This window comes from Drosophila elegans, unplaced genomic scaffold (assembly GCF_018152505.1).
Source record: "Drosophila elegans isolate 14027-0461.03 unplaced genomic scaffold, ASM1815250v1 contig_183, whole genome shotgun sequence".
Lineage (NCBI taxonomy): Eukaryota > Metazoa > Arthropoda > Insecta > Diptera > Drosophilidae > Drosophila > Drosophila elegans.
Window position 1 is genome coordinate 12,870,264 of NW_024545550.1, and position 18,856 is coordinate 12,889,119.

The window sequence follows — 18,856 nt, forward strand, 5'->3', positions numbered from 1 at the left end:
GTTTATTTTTCAAGCTTATGAAACATGGCGAATTAAGCTATATACATAATATATTTCCTAATTCAAATTCCAATATCTAAAAACTATCGAATTGATTTTATACCATCGCTAGGTATCCGCTAGGTTGTTGCAGCGCAGCTGATGCTCGTGACAGATATATTTTTCGCTGCGGATTATTTCCTTACCTCAATCGTGGTCACACTACTTAGCCAACAACAACTCCGTGCCGTACGGCTGCGTTTGTTTCTGCTCCCATTCAGCTGCAAAAAAGTGAAAAGCGTTCGGAAAACAAGCAGCATGTGAAACGCACTTGCTTCACGCATCTAAATCTCGAAAGAAAAGCCAAAATAAGTGCGTGAAAATCGCGAGTGAATCGAAAAAAGATAAAATAAAAAAGCGCTGCAAGCGAAGAGAAACATTGCTGCAGTTGTGTGTGTGTGTGAGTGTGTGCGTGCGAGTGTCGCTCTCTGGACGCAATTCCTATTTTGGCCAAAAGGAAGGGAAGTGGGGCAAGAGAATCCCGACTCCCGAATCCGAATCAGGAGCATCAGAAATAGCGCAGCGAGGTGAGTGCAACTGCAACTGCAAATGCAGCATGCAATTTAGAGCAGAAAATAAAACAGCACCAATTAGCCCTGTCTGCAGCTAGCCGAAAAAAACGGCAAAAAATACAACAAGAAAATCGATTTTCCTGAACTTACAATTTTCTTCGCCTCACTGGGTAAAAATCGGGGGGCGAAATGGAGCTTGGGGAGCCGGCTGCGGCACCATAAAGTATACATAAATTGAATTTCGAAACACGGAAGCGAAATGGCTGCACTGAGAGAAAAACTTATTTCAATTCGTATGATGTAGTTCTGTTAAATCTTCTGATCTTTTGGTTACCATAGGAAAATGCCTTGCTACCATATACCATCTACCATATTAAACTTGTTTTAACAACTGAACTCTGATTAAAAAGATTTTTATTATAATATATAACATTTGACCTGCGCATTTCATTTAAATTTCGAGCTGAATTTTTGTTCTGTGTGTGGAAAAGGGAGAGGGGTCCACAAAATGGGAGGCTGCACACGGTTGTTGTTCTTGTTTTGTTTGCTGGTGTTGATGATGGAAATACATGCCTTTGTATGTGTCTGTTTTCCAGAGAGGGATATCAAAAAATTGAAAATTCTGACCAGGGACCCCCGACTTTTGGGCCAGTTGTCATGGCCACCGCATTTAACAAATGATTTTAGCGGCCACTTTTTCAGGATGCGAATGGAGCAGCTGTCACTCTCCACTTCTTCTCCCTACCCTTTCTCCTCCTCCTGTTTTCTGACTTCATCTGTCTGCCCCTTTCTATCTTTCACTCTCCCCGTGTTCTTTTATGTGTGCGTGTTTTGATGACGGCACTCAGTTTCCGCCCGCACTGTGATTTTCGGTCATACACGGCACCAATATTCCAGGACAGTAGAACCTGGTCCGAAAGGACCAAATAAAGACGAAGTTCAGTTACAAAGGGTTAAAGGGTTTTTATTAGCAAAGAACACAAACTTCTTACAAAATGTTAAGGGCACAAAATTGCCATTACTTTTTAGATCAAGAGTGCCAGCTTGACTGCGCACTTTTCCATGAATGGAAAAAATGGAAACATTGCTTCGCCTACTTAAATAATTAGATCAACAGTTTAAGATAAGATTATGTGCTTTAAAAAGTCAAATTTTGCTACCAAAACAAATGTGCTTTGTTTGCACATATTGGTTTAAGTAAATAACTAATTTTTCATCATCACGTAAAATAGATTACTTGCAAAACCATTCGCTTTAATATATTCCGTAAAAGTTAAAATTAAGTATATTTTAACGTTCCTAACTCAAGAATGTTTTCCAAATGCCTTAACAAAATTCCTATTGAGCCACTGCTTTTCCTACTATTGATGTTTTCCCTAGCCAGGACTCACTGTAGAAAATCCCCGGCATTACCACTCAGTTTTTGGCACTCTTTTGCGGATGCTGCGTACGCAAAAAGGGGACGACGGCTGTTCTAAGAGCACTAGATGTTTCCTTTTCGCTTCCGCCTGCACCCCTAAATTTAGTGACCCTGTGTCTGTGTTTGCTTAGTCAGTTCGCATGTGTGTGTGTGTGGGCCAACAAAATTACTTTTATGAGCGCTTAGCATAGGTTGTCCCCATTCCTCTTTTCCCTTCTCTCCACCAGTTAGTTTTATTTTGATGCGTTTTTAATCAGATTGCGTCAATTTGTTGCTGGAATAACGATGAGGGCGGTCGTTTAAGGGGGAGGTAGTGGGTGGAGTGGTATTAAGGTCCGTTATTTGGGAGTGAGTATATGTTTTTCCGGGTTGCGTGTCAAGTGCAGACCCTTTTTCGCCCGCTGTTTCCACTAATTATAAGAATGTCTGTTTCTGCCTCGCATCTGGAAGTCGTCAGTCTTCCAGTCCAGTAGTCTGCGTCCTCTCACTCACTACAAAGTGAAGCTTAAATTTTTCAAATGGCTTTCTTTGTCGCACCCACACGCAACATGCCATGATCAATGCCTTTAGGCGATAGCATTTGCACAGAAAAAAACCTTATATGATACATCCAAAATTATTAGTTTATTAAATTCGTTCTATAATATATATGTAGATTTAAAAATCATATTTATCAAATTAAAAAGAAAATTTGATGAGTCAGATGCACTGCGCTCTTACCTGTCATGCTATCCAATGTGAACAAGATAAATACTCTAGTTAAGATTAACAAGATAACAAAAAGGCAAGAAATATTGTAAATGTTATGATTATTTATTAAACTGAAAATTTGCTTTGCTAGCAAGGGTAGATTCTTGACGTTTTAAAATTTAATTTTCATGTCACCTCGATTTTACATTACTTGCATACCGAAATTTTGAATTCTGTAAAGTAGGGTATTAAAACTTTGTTGCTTGTCTCTCTATTTTGGTGGCTCTTCTTTTTGCTCTGCGCTTCTCCGTGGCCCGTTAAAGTACAAAAATACGCTTGGGCCAGGCCAGCGGGAATACAAGTATGAGTATCGTATCTATCATGGCGGCAGCTGTCCAATTCTCCAACCAGCCGGCACTGGATCGCTGTGGTTGTTGTTGTTTTCGTTGTTTGGTTGTATCTGTTGTCGTCTTCATCAACGCCTTTTTTGTATGTGAGAGTGAGTAAGTTCCACAACGTTTGTGCGTGTGTTGCTGGTTTGAACTTTACGGCACTGCGTTGTTTTGTGTTTGTTTTTAGCATTTGCTTATGTTGTTGTTTTTTTATTATTTTTGTTGTTGTTGCTCTTATACTGTAAGCAGACACAATTTAACGAAACATCGGCGACAGCAGGCAGAAATACAACAGACGGCATCATTATGCATGCAAGAGATCTTCGAGCGCATTTGATCGCCAACTCCGCACATGACTCTCAAGAGAAACAACAACAACAACAGCAACAACAAATGTTGCTGCAACTCCAACGCCGCCGCCGCCGCCATTTGGCCAAAATGGCGGATGCCTTGCCTTCCTGCCCCGCCCCCCACCTGCCCCCTTTTCGGCCCTGCCCAAGACCTCAAGTCCCCAAGCATCAAGTATTAGTACCAGACATTGGCCCCACGCAAAAATATTTTTGCTGTGACTCCGCAACTCTCTGCACTGCAAATAAAATCTTACCAAAATTGTAAATGAATTTAAATGTTTTTATTTGTCATGCTTTTACAAATTAAATTAATTGGAATAAATTCTTAAACAAACGGAATCAAAAATATTCGAATATTGAATAAAAAACGAAGTTAAAAAAGAACAGATATTAAACGGAATTTTGGTTGTATTTTTAACGGTGCGTAAGGCATCTGTTTCATTTCCTGAAAGCTTTGGCCGCTATAAATTTACAGAAAGCTGACAAAATACCCTCAAATTTCAAATTGAAATCATTTCCTAGTTTAAGCAATGACTCGAAGTATTGAAAAATGTATTTATTAAGATATAGCAATAGGAAAACCTAAATTAAATCAAGGTTTTAGTAAAAGTTAAAAACAGGAAAAAAAAAGTTTTAAAACGGCTGAAACCCGGAAATGTTAATTGTATGTCTTTACAAAAAAAAAACCAAAGGTTTCAACACCCTTAAAAATCGAAGTTTTTCCTCAGTGTGGTGCAGTGTACTGGGGAGTGGAGCATTGCCCCGTACCTCTGGCTGCTCCCTTGGTACTCCTCCACCTCCACCTCCATTCTTCATACTTTGACTTCTGGGAACTTCTCCAGTTTCGCCCAAGCGATAATTGCCGCGTGATTTCTAATCAAATTACATTTGACTACAATTACTGCGACTTTGTTCGCATCTAGTTGTTGTCCAATTTAGCCGGCGTTTTGTCATGGATTGTTTGTCTTAATTGGAAATCGGATTGCAATCGCTCATACCATCGCTTGCAGCCTACAAAACGAACCCACTTCAATTATGCATATCACCAAATTGGTCTTCATCATCGTCATACCCTAATTACACCCAATTAAACTCTATGAATTACCGATAAATACATATATATATATATACATATGGGCGCATCTGTGTCACCGGCTGCAACTGCCATGGCAACCTCCTTTTACTGCCCCCCAGTGCATCGTTTTGGCTCCACTCACGTAGCTGGGATTTCGAATCGGCTTAACACCTTTTTTGGGCCCACTTTCCACGGATCATTGGGCTCTTGGGCAATGCGCCGGAAATTGGGTTACACCTCAGTGCCTCGGGCACCTTAATGATTTTCTCGTTTTCCAGCTTACTTATCGGATATGCATATCAGCCGACTAACCGTAAGAGTCTTATCATATCTTGTGGTTCGTGGACAGAAGCACTATCTGTGAAAGCCATGCTAATGCTCACCATGTGTCGCACTTTCCAGCTCATTCCTCACTGTGTTATTATGTACACACAAGAAACGCGTAAAAAAGACGGGAGAATAAAGTCATAAGATCTACACATGACATCATAGGGCGTTCTGAAGCCTTTGGATAGAAAATCTCTTAGATAATTTCTCTGAATTATAGATACTTTGTTGGTTGCGTATATAAGTCTTAAGATAAAGATATATGTGATTAAAAATCTATTGGGCAAGCCCTTATAAAGGTTCTTGAACTTAAACAAATTGAGTCATAAATAAAGGTAAACAATAGCTGCAGATAAACGCTATAAGATCTAAGAGATACACTTTAGCGATTAATCGTTAAGTTTAAAGTACCATAACATCTTAATTTCTTAAAGTCTTTCCTTAAGATTCAAATGGATTTGTTTATAGTTTTAGTCAAAGAAAAAAAACAAGCAAGCTTTTTCAAAACTGTTTTTCAAATAGATCGCTTTGCTATTTATTTGACTTCCCCCATTAAGGATAATTTTTAGAAATCGGGAGCCTCATGGATCTTAATGATAATAAAGCTTATAAAGAAGACGAAAACAAAAGTCTGGAAACTTGGGTAGCATGAGTCATAAGACAAAAAATATTTGGAAAAACACAAAGTAATACAAAATTGATATTTCTACCTAATTTTTTCTTAGTTCTCAAATGTTTTGTGTATCATTAAATTCAAGAAAACCATAAAGGAGCATGGAAAAGTTTTTATGATAGATCGTTTTGCTTTTTATTCGGTTTCCCCCCATTTTCGGTTACCACTTTTTTTTGCTGAAGTCATTATAAAATGTGCTTTTCTTGTTGTTCGTTTTGAGTGTTTAATTTTGTTTTTGAAAGCCAGAATGCGACACGCCTTTCGTGACCAGCCCAGATATCCCATTGCAATGGAATCCATTGGGCCGGACCCAAAAACTCAGAGCCAATGTGTGGCGATGATTGAGGAGAGTCGAGAGACTTTGGGCTATTTTTGGTAATTGCATGGCCTGCTTTCCACTGTATAGAGTTTGGTTTTTTGTGCTCCGACATCACCCACCCCCTTGCCCCTTGCCCCTTGTCCATTCCCAACACAAACCCGAATTTTCCGTTCCAGTTCACTAACGATGCGTGCAACAAAACATATTTCAATAAGACTATTTCCAACGACAAGATTGTGGGTCAAACGCCGGAACATATGTACATAAAATTCGTACTCTCGTGTGTGTATAACAATTTTTCAATCGGGCAGCATCGTAAACAAAATACAAGCGGCAAACAATCCATTAGTCCAATGGTAGCCATCTCCATCTCCATGGCACCCCATCCTCCAAGACTTCATCATCGTTTCATCGATTTCATCGTCGGAATTGTGCGCCCAGTGCGGCGAATCAAATTAATTAAAGCCACCCGAAAGGGGGTTCCCTGTTGGGTGGAAACAAGGGGTTCCTGAACTGAAATGCTGGCGAAAGAAAGCAAGGAAAGCGACAGAGATGGAACAATTGTGGTTTATTATTTCACAAGAAATCCAACAGAATTAAACAGTGAAAGAAGAGAGCACACAGAAGACAGCATTGAAAGCTAATTGAAGATGAAATACTCTTATTGTTCCAAAAACGTACATAAAATCTGTAGATTGTAAGTTCTAAGAAAACCGGCTTATATTATGAGTCAGCAAAGGTCAATTTCATAGATGAATACGAAGAACGCGTTGGAATTAATTGAAGTGGTTTACAGCTTTTTAGCTTACATAGTTGTTGTAAAATCCTTATATGTATGATAAATAACGTTTATTATGGCTACTCTTAACCTAGTTTTTTATTCGAGTACTGTTCGTTATCTTATCATCATAAAAAACATTGCCCTAGGTCTCGGATTGTGAGCAAAACTGACCAGTTTAGATATACCAAAATATAATATATGCCTAGTGCCAAATAATACAATCAAGCGTTTGGACCACCAAACAAATGCACAAAAGAGTAGGGGCTTCAGTGAGTAATGCGTCTGGGTGCCGGGGAAATGAAAATAAATTTGTTTATGCGGTCGCTGCATTCTGTGAAGAAAGAATTTCTTTGTTGCACTTGCCGCCGCTGCAGAATCAACATCTTTTGTGTCACGTAGTTGGAAGACGATGATGCAGCACTTGCAGTTGCAGTTGCAGTTAAAGAAGCCACCTTCTCTGTGTGTAAATACCAGAGCGTGTGTGTGTTAACCAAGGCTAATTGAACTGAACCGAACTGGGGGCAACCTCTGGGATAATTAATTGCCCGCGGGAAGAGCTGAAACGAGTGGCGGCGATAGGAGAGAGCATAGCAAAGTGCTGGGCTCTCTAAATGTAGGCCTCTTCTCTAATCACATTAATGCCACAACAATGACGGCGACTGGGACCGCCGGCGATATATAAAAGTCGGCCCACTTGAAAAGCCTGCGATGCGTGGGCGGTGGCTTCACACTGGGAGAAAGGGTTCTAGAGGCGGAAAATTGCTATTAAGGAACTACAACTTTAATAAGTTCATTAAAATTGAAATGACAAACCAAAATCAAATCTTTATATTTTGTAGAGATTAATGGTTAATTAGAAAAACCTATTTAGTTTAATAACAAAATATTTTAATCTGAGAATGTTATTTATAAATAATTAAAATAAACCTTCTTTATTACATAGCACACAGTCCAAATAAAACTGAAAAGTTTAATAAATGAATGTTTGATTACTGAAAGAATTTTAAAAAAACATTAAAAAAAAAATTAAAATTGAGATAGGAAACCAAAATCAAATCTTTATATTTTGTAGAGATTAATGGTTAATCAAAAAAACGTATTTAGTTTTATAACAAAATATTTTAATCTGAGAATGTTTTTTATAAATAATGACAATAAACCTTCTTAATTACATATCACACAGTCCCAAATAAAACTGAAAAGTTTAATAAATAAATGTTTTAATTGATTACTGAAAGCATTCTTAAAAAACCATTCAAATTCTATTCAATGACATTTGAAGGTTGACTTATTTATGTCTTAATTAAGGACTGAGCATTGATAAGGTTTGGTATGTTTAAAACTTTGAACCGGATGTTGCAACTGGCACTGTTTTTCCCTCAGTGCAGTATCATCGACCACATCTCCATGCTCGTCATCATTATGGCTATTTTCTATATTGTTCTGGTACCTTTATTAGTCTGCCTTTGTGTCGGCTCAATTTATGTGCTGACCCTCAACCCCACAGAACACACAGAACGCATAGAACCACCATGGATGGCTATTTCTGTGGATCCCAACTCCAGTTCTTATCTGAGCCGATGCATTCAGTAAACCTCTAGTAAAACAACAGAAAAACTTGTTTTGTTTTTTGTGCCGGCCCTGTGCTAAGTTATGTTCTCTCATTTCTACGGCACCCACTGCACTCTTCTTCGGTTTTTGCATTTGGCGCAATGCTAATTCATTTGCATACCCAGCACTCCAATACACTCGGTCCGAAGCCTCATTCTCATTCATGCCAAAGAGCAAGGAAAGAGGAAGGGGCGGTGGGGTGGGGTGTTGGGTGTGGGTACAACGAACGACTGATGGCCCCGGCATGCTTGGCTGCATTTTAAGTTCATATACGCTGGCTGGCTGACTGGCTGGCTGACTGGCTGGCTGGTGGCACATACTCGTACATGGGGAGATACTGGCGGTATGGTTCTGTATCGGTGGCATATTGCCGCTTGACACTTGGGCCGCCAGCTCTGCAGCTCCTCCTTTTCCCACTTCTCACTTCTCATTTCTCATTTGCTATTCCAGCTGGGTCTCCACGGACGGAGGTCTTCAATTAAATTTAACTAGAAAGCAGGCAACACACAAATACAAGTCGATGGAAAAACAAATGATATTTTAGTTGCGCATGCATAAGCAATTATATTTTCCATTATTTATGGCATTCAATAACTCTCGTCTGAGCGACGAGAAGAAGGAGGAATTTCTTTTGATATGGTTTTGGGTTTTCGAAGTGCCGAACCCTGTTGGTGTCGCATCATCACACATTTAATGCCTCAATTAAGGCATTCCCATGCACTCCATTTCCCGCTGCATTTTTATTGCAAGTCACAAACGTTAACCCCATTCGGCCGGAATGCTGCAAATTGTGCAATGCTGCTCCAATTTCTGTCCCCCCAAACACATGGTCGCCTCATTTAACCCGGGCAAAATGTGTAAAATGGGCAAATGGGCAAATGGTGGGGGGTTGTACCGCGATAATGCCTGCGTTGAATGATTATCGAAGAGCTATTTGGGGAGTGGTCGCTGGAGGGGCTATAAATAGAAGCCGATGATAAGCCGACAAGCTTTGGGAAAATGAAAATCGTAAATGGGGATGCATGCTCAATGAGGGATTAACAAATTTATGGGAAGTACTCCATGAAGTGGACCGACATGAAAGGGGAATACTGATTCAAATTTGATGTTCACTTCTGTTCACAGAGTGCCATTGTTCTACGGCGATTAATTGAATGGGAAACAACTATAATTATTCTATTAATAATTCAAAATTAGGGTAAATAGTTCATAATCAAATAGCAATTGTACACCCAGAGTTTTCTCTTTCACTTATCAGTCGCACAAATGCAGCATTAATTAAGTGCCCCTTTCGAGGCGAACTTTCCATTTTCATTCGTTTCTCGTTGGTGTCTCTCCAATTACCAAAAAGATCATGTGCATCACGTTAATCAAGCGTTAATTTTCCCCTCCAATACAGGAAAAACAACCACAACGCTTTAACAGTTGTTTATGTTAATTACTCAACGCGGGGAAAAGTTGCAGCCAAATAAACACAAATGCTCGAAGCTCGCAGTTCAAATTCGGTTTGGGTCGCCGAACCTAACCGACAATTAATTAGCATATATGGCACCCCCTCTCAGAGATCAGATACCAAAGACCTTGCGCCATAAAATATGTCTAATAATTTCCCATAAATTCCACTTGCAGATGGTGAAGGCGATGACGAAGAAGGCGCCGCTAACGAACCATATGATGATGTAAAAGCCATATCGCCATATCCCCTTTCTCTTCTCTCCAAACGAAAGCGAAATCCCAGCTGCTGGGAAACTCTAACTAAAAACGAACCAGAAACCAAAGCCCACGACTGCCGCTTTGTGTTTCGTTTCGACTGAAAACGAAACTGCATTCTTTGGACTCATATTTTTATACCTAAACGACACATATCGCGGACGGAATCGAACATGAGATTGCCGCGGTGCTTATCGGCCAGTGGGAACCTGCTCCTCCTCCTGGCAATCGTCGCCCTGGTCATCGCCGAGCGGGACTTCAATGTCAACGACTCCCAGGTGAGTAATTGTTGGGTTAGATGGGATCAGTTAAAATGTTGAAATACTGTACCTCGCCACAGCCTATTTGATTGCTTTCATTGATGATGTATGGCTTTTTCATTTGAATTATACAGTCGCCATTCAGGCGATTAGATTGCCGTCGCGATAAGTAACATAAATAGTTAACGTCTACTCAAAATATTATATTTGTACTTTTGAGATTTCGTATAGACCAAAAGAAAATATCCAAAATATGTTTAAACTAGCTTAAAATTTTTTTTTTTTAAATTAAAACAGCGAAATGAAATGAAACTTTAAAAACAATTTTAAACACGCTTATCATTTTTGTTTATACGGCACAGTACAAAACCCAAAAAGGAAGTCATATTTTATTAATCCATATCTTGTTATTGTTTAGGTCCCTGTTATTGAGCCAAAAGATGTTCCCGCCTACAAGCAGGATCCGTACATTTCGGAGTTGATGAGCTGCCAAAATACTCAAAGCGAGATTGTGCTATCGCTTCTACTGAAAAAGCACGACTGGAGTGAGCTGACGGTCAGCAAACGAGTCCATGTCCAGGCCAAATTGGGCAAGTTCTTTGCCATCCCGAAGGTGAGTTGGCAATTAAAGTGGCTCCGTTAAGGAAATGCTAAACATTTACTCTTCACAGGAATTTATTTCCCTGGATTCGGTATCAAAGCGTGAGCTTAAATCCATGCACAAGTTGGCCATGCGAAAAGGAGGCAAGGGCAACAAGAACATCGAGACCCTCAATCGCCGCTTGGGACGCGCCAGTTTCATGGTTCGTAGTCGAAAGTAATTTAATTTTCGTAATAATTTAGCATTATTTTATTCATCAGATCGGCTGTGGTCCAAGCTACTTTGTGATGGGTGAGCCCATAGCCAAGCAGATTGCCCACCAGATGAAGGACGGCACCATTGGCGCCTTGACAGAGGAGAACTTTGGCCTGTGGTTCATTTGGCGAAAGGAATTGAAGTCAAGGTGGGTACTTGAAAAATAAGCATAATTAGTGAGGAAACCATATTCAGTGTTTGTCAAGCAATGGCAAATGAATACGATAATAGAGCAAGTTCGTAACCCTGATAAGCAATCGTTCCTTAACCCACAGATCGAACCGCAAACGACGTCAGTCCGAAGGTTCCGGAGCTGGTGACGATGACTACGACTATGGAGATGACGAAGAGGAAGCTGCGTAAGTATCCAACACTCACCTGAAAGAGACACATTAGTAATTCCGCAACTCTTTTGCAGTGAGCCCAGTACGGAAGTGCCGCCGGTGACCACGCATGCACATCGACATCATCACGGAGCGGTGAGTGTTGGGGCTCAGTTGGAGCCATTTCACCAGATTTGTTTCGGTTTCTCTGGGTGTTTTTCTTTATCTGATATACATACGTTTAAATGAGAATACCTGCGGTTCATACTTGTTGGTTAACCACACATGCTGACATATGTGTATGTATTACGTGTATGGATCTGTATGGATCGTGTTGGACTACTCACTGTCTAGATTCGTTTTGATTTCCGGAAACCTTTGGTTCTGTTTGTTTTTACTGCACTTTGTTAATAACCGCAAATTTGGATTGACATCCAAGCCACACAACAACACATGCATATGCATCTATCTAAATGGAACACACACACAAAAGACACCCACATATGTACACTGAAAATAACTACAATTCATCATACGGTGTTTACGTTTTTTCTTCTCTTTTTGCTATCTTCCTCTCGTTCTCGTTCTCGTTCTCTCACTCTCTGTCTGTGTATATCGATCTCATTGTGTTAATGTTATTCGAACCAAACAACCAAACAACTACTATATTGTAAAATATGTTAACCCAAACGAAATCGCCACGAAAACTAAACAACTAACCAAATCGAACTCAACCTCGAATCATTCGCTGTGACTGACTAACCCACAAAAAAGTCGGATGTGTCGTCTGAAACCGCGTCCTCGTCGGCTGTTCCCTTGGTGCCCAACGTGGAGGAGGAGATCGAGGAGAGTGTGTCCAAACTGGAGTCCGTGATCAGCAAGACAATTGAGAACACCAAGAACATCAAGGAGTTGCCGGTTCTGGGCGAAGCGGACGATGATGAGGAGGAGGTCGAACTGCAGCAGTTGGGCGTTCCTTTGGCAGTGGAGAGTGTTCCGGAGGAAACCACCAGCAGTACGACATCAGCTACCAGAGCCACGGAAATGGTAAAGCCCGCCGGTTATTTGGAGGAGAATGGAAATCAGGTGGACTCAGCTGTCATCGATGTGGAGGCCTCGGCCACGCCCACGCCCTCGGTGTCCGCCCCCGAAACACAGAAGCCATTCTCACCCTATGATGCCACCTCCTCGGTGTCGTCATCGTCATCGTCGTCGTCGTCTTCGTCTTCGTCCGTTCCATCCATTGCAGCTGGTGAAGATTCGTCTTCAATGCCGTCCCCTCATCCGCCCTCCTTCGTCTCTGCCACGCCCACCGCCATGCCCACAGAGCTAGACACTTCTGCTTCATCATCCTCATCTCCATCATCTCCATCACAAGCCACTCAGCCAACAAGAACAACAACCACATCATCATCACCATCATCATCATCATCATCATCATCAACAAGCACAACAGCAACAATCTCAACAACAACAGCAACATCAACAGCAACAACAACTACAACAACAAGAACAACCACACTGTCTGAATCGCCAAAGGTAATGATGTCGCTTCTCTCTGTCTGTGTGTGTGTGCGTGTGCGTGCGTGTGTGTATATGAACGAGTGTCCTTTTGCCTTTATGTGTGTGTATCATGTCCTCATATCCCCCATTGTCACATGTAAAACGTTCTCTTCCATCCTCCATTTGGCGCTTAATGTCAGGAGTTAGTTTAGCTTACATAAAGTACCGCTCTCTATACATATATTGATATTGTGTTTTATTGCCTCTGTGTCCTGTGTAAATGTAGCATCTCATAAAAAAATAGGCAAACTCCACAAAATAAACGGACATTTATGTAGCTGCCGTAAAAGATTTTAGTGGAGTTGGCTGTGGTACAAGGAAACATAAATGTTAGCTGACTAGATAGCAAATAGTTATAAAGATAAGTGTGTACATACTTTTTGTATAGTTGCAGGTTGTTTTTTGTTGATAAAGAATATATTCTAACATTGTATAAATCCTTATTGCATAGTTGTATATAAATTATATACCTAATTGAGGGCTAAAGTTGATCAGGGACTAGGGAGATGCTCAAAACCCAACCCCATTTTCCCTCCTTCGAGAAACCCTACTCATTTTTGTTACCAATTAAACACCGAATGCAGCCAATCACTGTGCTTAATGAGTTCGAGCTGACCACCCTGCTGCCCTTCGGCGATGTGGAGGGCGCATCTGCAAGTGCAACTGATGTTGCAAGCACAGCAGCAGCAACAGCAGCAACCGCATCAGCAGCAACTGCAACTGCAACATCAGCAGGCGAAAGCGAATTTCACGTAGAGTCCACAACGCACAGCACGATTAGCTCTAAGGTGAAATCTCGCAATCGCATAAGCAATCGCATAAGCAATAGCAATCGCAATTTAGATGTTAAGCCATAGATTTGCACCACCTCCACCACAACCGTCCACCTCCACCCGGATCTCTACCCTCTCTGCAACCCCAATTGTCTCACCGTTTATCCCGAATCCAATTAGGGGAAATTGCTTCCAGCCAAATGCACTTAGCATGTAAGGGCAGGCAATTAGCGAACCAAAACCAGAGCTCCTGCATGAGGTCCTTTTGGTAATTGCATGCCCACAATCGTATCCGTATTGGTTGTACTAACACCTAACACCTAACAACTAACACCTAACGAACTCACTCACTCACTCTGCCTGCCTCCTTAGCCGTCTTTGACTTTGCAGCATGACACTTAGCCAGCCATCTGTCGCCAATTAGCCATCTCACTGTTAATGATTTCCCTGTAATCCCCAGGAAGGAGAACCCGATGCCATCAGCAGCAGCAGCAGCAACAACAGCCTGGCCAATAATGAGGTAACTTGAGGAATACGTTACCCTGGTAACGCAAAAGTATTATATTCTCTTTTTTTTTTCCTACCCTACCAGCAGTCGACGCCTGCCACGCCCACATCGTCGCTGGCCACTACCACGACGGCGTCCACTCCGGAGTCGAGCAGCAGCGGCGGCGTCTTCGTCTCCACCGACTACGTGGAGCCGCAGCCGGAGGAGAACAGTCCGCCCATCATCAAGACGCGTCTGCAGAAGCTGGCGGTCACCTCGGGCAAGGCTTTCAGCTTCCACGTCCTGCCGGACACCTTCTTCGATGCCGAGGACCAGGGCAATCTGCGGCTGGCCCTCACCGACAAGGATGGCCACGAGCTGAAGGCCAACTCCTGGCTGCAGTTCAACGCGGACAAGCGGGAGCTCTATGGCCTGTGAGTAGATCAAAAGTTGGTGGTCTAAAAGGTGTTACACCCAATCTGAGCGCAAAAAATTAGCTAATTTCGGGACTTTTTTCTAGGAAAACTAGTAAACTGCTTTGTACGACCAATATATTATTGGGAAATAATTATATTAATAAAAATCTGATAGGTAAATGCCCTCCTCTTCGCAGTGAGAAGTACATTTTTTATTACAAAACGTAGAATTAATTTGTGAAAAAAGCTCTGATAAGTAAGTGCTTCTTCTATTAAATGGATATGCGGTGGGCAAATCTTACAAGTTAATAGATTAGGTTAAATAACACTTTAAACCAGGCTTTATTCAAGGGATAGTTAAAAATATCAATTTTTATTTCGACTTTTTAGTACTTGTAACTTTTGTTAAACCAAAATTGAGCACTTACGCAAATAGACCTGCCAAAAGTTCAGAAAGATCGGTTGAATAGCTTTCAACTTATTTCGAGAAAAAATCGTTTAAAGCTCAAAGTTGGCAGTAATTTATGCAACTGATTAGTTTCTATCAAAGCTTATTCTTTATTTTTAAGGACGTCGTATTTGATAGTTAGACTTACAAAGTTTGTAAAAGTTACTATGGCGGCGGAACCCCCCAACCTAGAACACCACTAAATACAAATATCCTTGCAGACCTCTGGACGATGCGGTGTCCCGCTGGCAGTATCGCCTCTCAGCCACGGATTCGGGCAACGCCAGTGTTACGGAAACGGTAGAGATCAGTGTGCAGCAGCATCGGGCAGTGCGGACCATCAACCACGAGATTGTTATTGGGGTGCGATTCAACAAGAAGCTGGGCCACAACATCGACTGGCAGTTGCAGCTGATCAACGAGGTGGCCAGGACGCTGGAGGACTCAAGCAACTCGGCAGTGGTGGTGCGCGAGATTCGCCTGACGCCACACGATCCGCACAGTGCCACCTTTGTGTACTTCAACGAGACCCTGCCCACCAGCGAGTGTCCGGAAAAGGAACTGCAGGATATTGTTGCGCGACTTGACTTCGAGAGACTTGGTGATTTGGTGTACCCGCTGATGTCAATCAAATCCATAACCGGCCAGCTGATCGGCTCCTGCCAGAAGGATCTCACCCAGGTGAAGCCCACGCAGCACATGACCAAGAATGTGCCGCCCATGCCGCGCAATCAGGTGGACCGTGTGAACGCCAGCTTGGGCCAGCTGCTGGTGTACAAAGTGCCGGCCGACACGTTCTACGATGCCAACGATAATCAGCTGACCCTCACACTGAAGACCAGAGATCACCAAGAGCTGAATCCCCGCCACTGGCTGCAGTTCGACTCCAAGAACGAAGAGTTCTTTGGGATTCCCAAGAGCGGCGACATCGGCTCCGAGGAGTATCTGCTGGTGGCGGAGGACAGCGGTGGCCTGAGTGCCCATGATGCCCTGGTCGTGATGGTCAGTGCGGCGCCCAAGCGTGACTTTGGCTTCTTCTTCAAGGCCTACTTGGACATCCGGCACGACAAGTTCAATGCCGAGCTGCAGCGCAAGTTTGTGGAGCGTGTGGCCAAGTTGAATGGCGATGCCACCACTGGCCAAATCCAGATCCGCTCGATAACCACGCACCACGACTCCGATGGCACCATTGTGAACTTTTACAACACCACGCTGTACAAGAAGCACAACAGCTGCAGGGAGAAGGAGGTGGCCGCCACCAGGAGTGTCTACCTGAACAGTGACAATAGTTTGAGGGAGGCCGCCAAACGGGCTTTGGGTCCCGAGCTGAATCTGACCAACGTGTCGGTGGTGCCCTTCAGCAGTTGTCATCGTGAGTAAAGCTTATGGAATACCCTTTACAAATTTGTTATACAGATCCCGGCATTTTAGATACCGAGAACATAGACACCAATCAGCTGGATTACATACCCAGTCGTCCCGAGGAGCCCACCCACAAGTCCTCCTTCGGCGAGGACTACATGATCACCTTTGTGCTGCCCATTGTGATCATTATCGTGATGGTTGTGGTGGCCTCGATCATTGCCTGCTGCCTGCACTGGTGTCGCCACAGAAGCGGCAAAATGGAGCTAGGTAGGCTAACTAATCTTACTCAATTCAGCGTATTACCATATTCTCAAACACAATGGATCTCTCGATTTGCTTTCTAGGCGACGAAGAGGAGCGCAAATCCTTCCGTGCCAAGGGCATTCCCGTCATCTTCCAGGACGAGTACGAGGAGAAGCCGGAGATCGGCAACAAGAGTCCCGTGATCCTCAAAGACGAGAAGCCGCCGCTGCTGCCACCGTCCTATAATACCTCAAATATGAATGGTACGATGAATGCAGTCAACTCTTTATATCGGGAAAAGCTAATCTTGTACACCTTTCAGGCGACAACGAAATGGATGACTATGTGCCACCGCCGTCGGTGGTTGTGGGCGGCCGGGAGGTGCGCGGAAAGTCGCCAGCCACGCCCTCCTACCGCAAACCTCCGCCATATGTGTCGCCATAAATCATAATTCAGTGTCAAGAAAGGAAGCGCAGCAGCAGCAGCAGCAGCAAAGAAAGCAACCAGCAACAATAATAACAATCGCATCGTATTAACCACACAATCTATATAGATATATACATATATATATACCGATTTGGCACAAGTTATATGCAACTAAGCAAACTCTTTTGTATATATCCAAGTGCAAATTGGTTACTTTGGACATTGTATTCGAATTGAGGGGAAATCGAGATCCCGACCGTGAAGTATTCGCCAAGTCGATGGAGTTTTTTGGATAACGTTTTGTATTAGCCGAGAACGGAGAAGGAAAAGGAGAAACAATCAATGATGGATTTCAGTGCTCAGTGCAACTGGAAAAACATACACACACTTTAAGCTTATCGAGAATCACTAACACAAAACGATGAACTATGCTGCATATTATTTATTTAGTATGTACTCTAATTTATATGTGTACCACACGCGAACACAAAAACACATCCACAAGAAGTTTATAGTAGGCAAGCATTAGAGCTTGAAAAACACAAACACACGAGCCCATTTAGGCATAGCATTTAAAACTCTTTGTACTAATTAAGTTGCAAGTAAGAAAGCATGTCCTTTCACCCGGTTTGTGGGCAGCTACAGGACTTTCAGCTTGATTTGCTTAAGCTGAATTGTTTGCATGCTTATTTTAATTTGGCATTGGATTGCTGCATATTTAAGGAAATGTCGATCAAAGAACAGAAGGGGAACCACCGAGGCAGGCTATGCACTTGCAGCTGGATGGATTCCTCATGAATTTTAGTATTTTAGTTATTTTCGATTGGACTAATTTGCATGAAGAGCCGGATGAAGGACATGTCAGGAGCTTTGATTACGTTAACTTACATAAAAAGCAATCAAACCCACAATAGTGCTGCCAATAATCCAGGTATTAGCCGTTTGAATACCAATCAATTCCTAATTGCCCACAAGTGCTTCCCACATAACAGACGAACCAAACCAACAGAACATATCCAGCAGACACAACATAACACAACACAACACAACACACCCACACACAACTATTTATACGAAAATGGATTACTTAAAGTAGAACTTAGTTTTAAATGATTTTTACACGCGCTCCCCTTTGGATTATTCTATGTGAAATCCTTACATTAGTTTATAGCTCTGCTAGTTGGGCAGTACTTACTACACTACAACCCGTCCCATCCCCTAAAAACTATCCGTAACTAATACGAAGTGAGTAGACATTGATTTTATACGAAAACAGGCCCTAAGTTAGAGCCATAATTGCATGAGGGGAAATTGAATTGAATTGAATTACTTTACGAGGACGCTGATTTTGACGTGTAAAAACGTTCACGCAAGTGCTACGTAATTGCCTATTAAACTAAGTATAATTAACTGATTTGTGTATTTGCATAAGCTCAACCGCTGAATTATTTACATTTTTGTAATTTGTAATAGCGCAAACAGCGACCGCAAAGGCAACAGCAATAACAACGGTATACATTTATTTTGAATAAAAAAATGCCAAAGATACGATTTTAGTTTCATTATTTACCATTATTTGCGAATTTATTTTTAGACACACAGCCACACAAGAGTAAGTAATAAAGTGCTGACAAATTGGAATTTCTCTAAATCAAATAAAATAATTGTGCATATTTGTGAAAAAAAGAACAGGCCAATTCCAAAATTTAATTGCCCATTTAATTAATGTATTCAAAAATAAGGGAAACTACTGTATATTTAAATGCAAACATGTACTAATGCAATCTGTTTGTCATT

General features: G+C 42.0%; 1 protein-coding gene across 6 annotated transcripts; it reads left to right on the top strand.

Annotated features, from left to right (window-relative positions):
• Positions 1 to 182: 182 nt before the first annotated feature.
• On the top strand, positions 183 to 18,607 carry LOC108141356 (dystroglycan). 6 transcript variants are annotated; one of them, XM_017264674.2, is made up of 15 exons: positions 183 to 566; positions 9,819 to 10,177; positions 10,578 to 10,772; positions 10,831 to 10,962; positions 11,021 to 11,163; positions 11,291 to 11,374; positions 11,434 to 11,494; positions 12,113 to 12,877; positions 13,486 to 13,689; positions 14,135 to 14,194; positions 14,267 to 14,595; positions 15,247 to 16,397; positions 16,457 to 16,657; positions 16,735 to 16,896; positions 16,956 to 18,607. In XM_017264674.2, exons 2-15 carry the CDS (start codon positions 10,073 to 10,075, stop codon positions 17,075 to 17,077), a joined length of 3,714 nt encoding a protein of 1,237 aa, XP_017120163.1. In that variant the 5' UTR covers positions 183 to 566; positions 9,819 to 10,072; the 3' UTR covers positions 17,078 to 18,607. The 6 variants fall into 6 exon arrangements, with proteins under 6 accessions (XP_017120163.1, XP_041563324.1, XP_041563325.1 ...); XM_041707390.1 differs by having other exon boundaries at positions 14,270 to 14,595; XM_041707391.1 differs by lacking the exon at positions 13,486 to 13,689 and having other exon boundaries at positions 14,270 to 14,595.
• Positions 18,608 to 18,856: the final 249 nt, after the last annotated feature.

Bases quoted from the DNA above. Each gene is read 5' to 3' on its own strand.
- LOC108141356 (XM_017264674.2), top strand. From the start codon at position 10,073: ATGAGATTGCCGCGGTGCTTATCGGCCAGTGGGAACCTGCTCCTCCTC. The intron at 11,495-12,112 runs GTGAGTGTTGGG...CCCACAAAAAAG, and splicing joins ATCGACATCATCACGGAGCG to TCGGATGTGTCGTCTGAAAC. The intron at 13,690-14,134 runs GTGAAATCTCGC...TGTAATCCCCAG, and splicing joins ACAGCACGATTAGCTCTAAG to GAAGGAGAACCCGATGCCAT.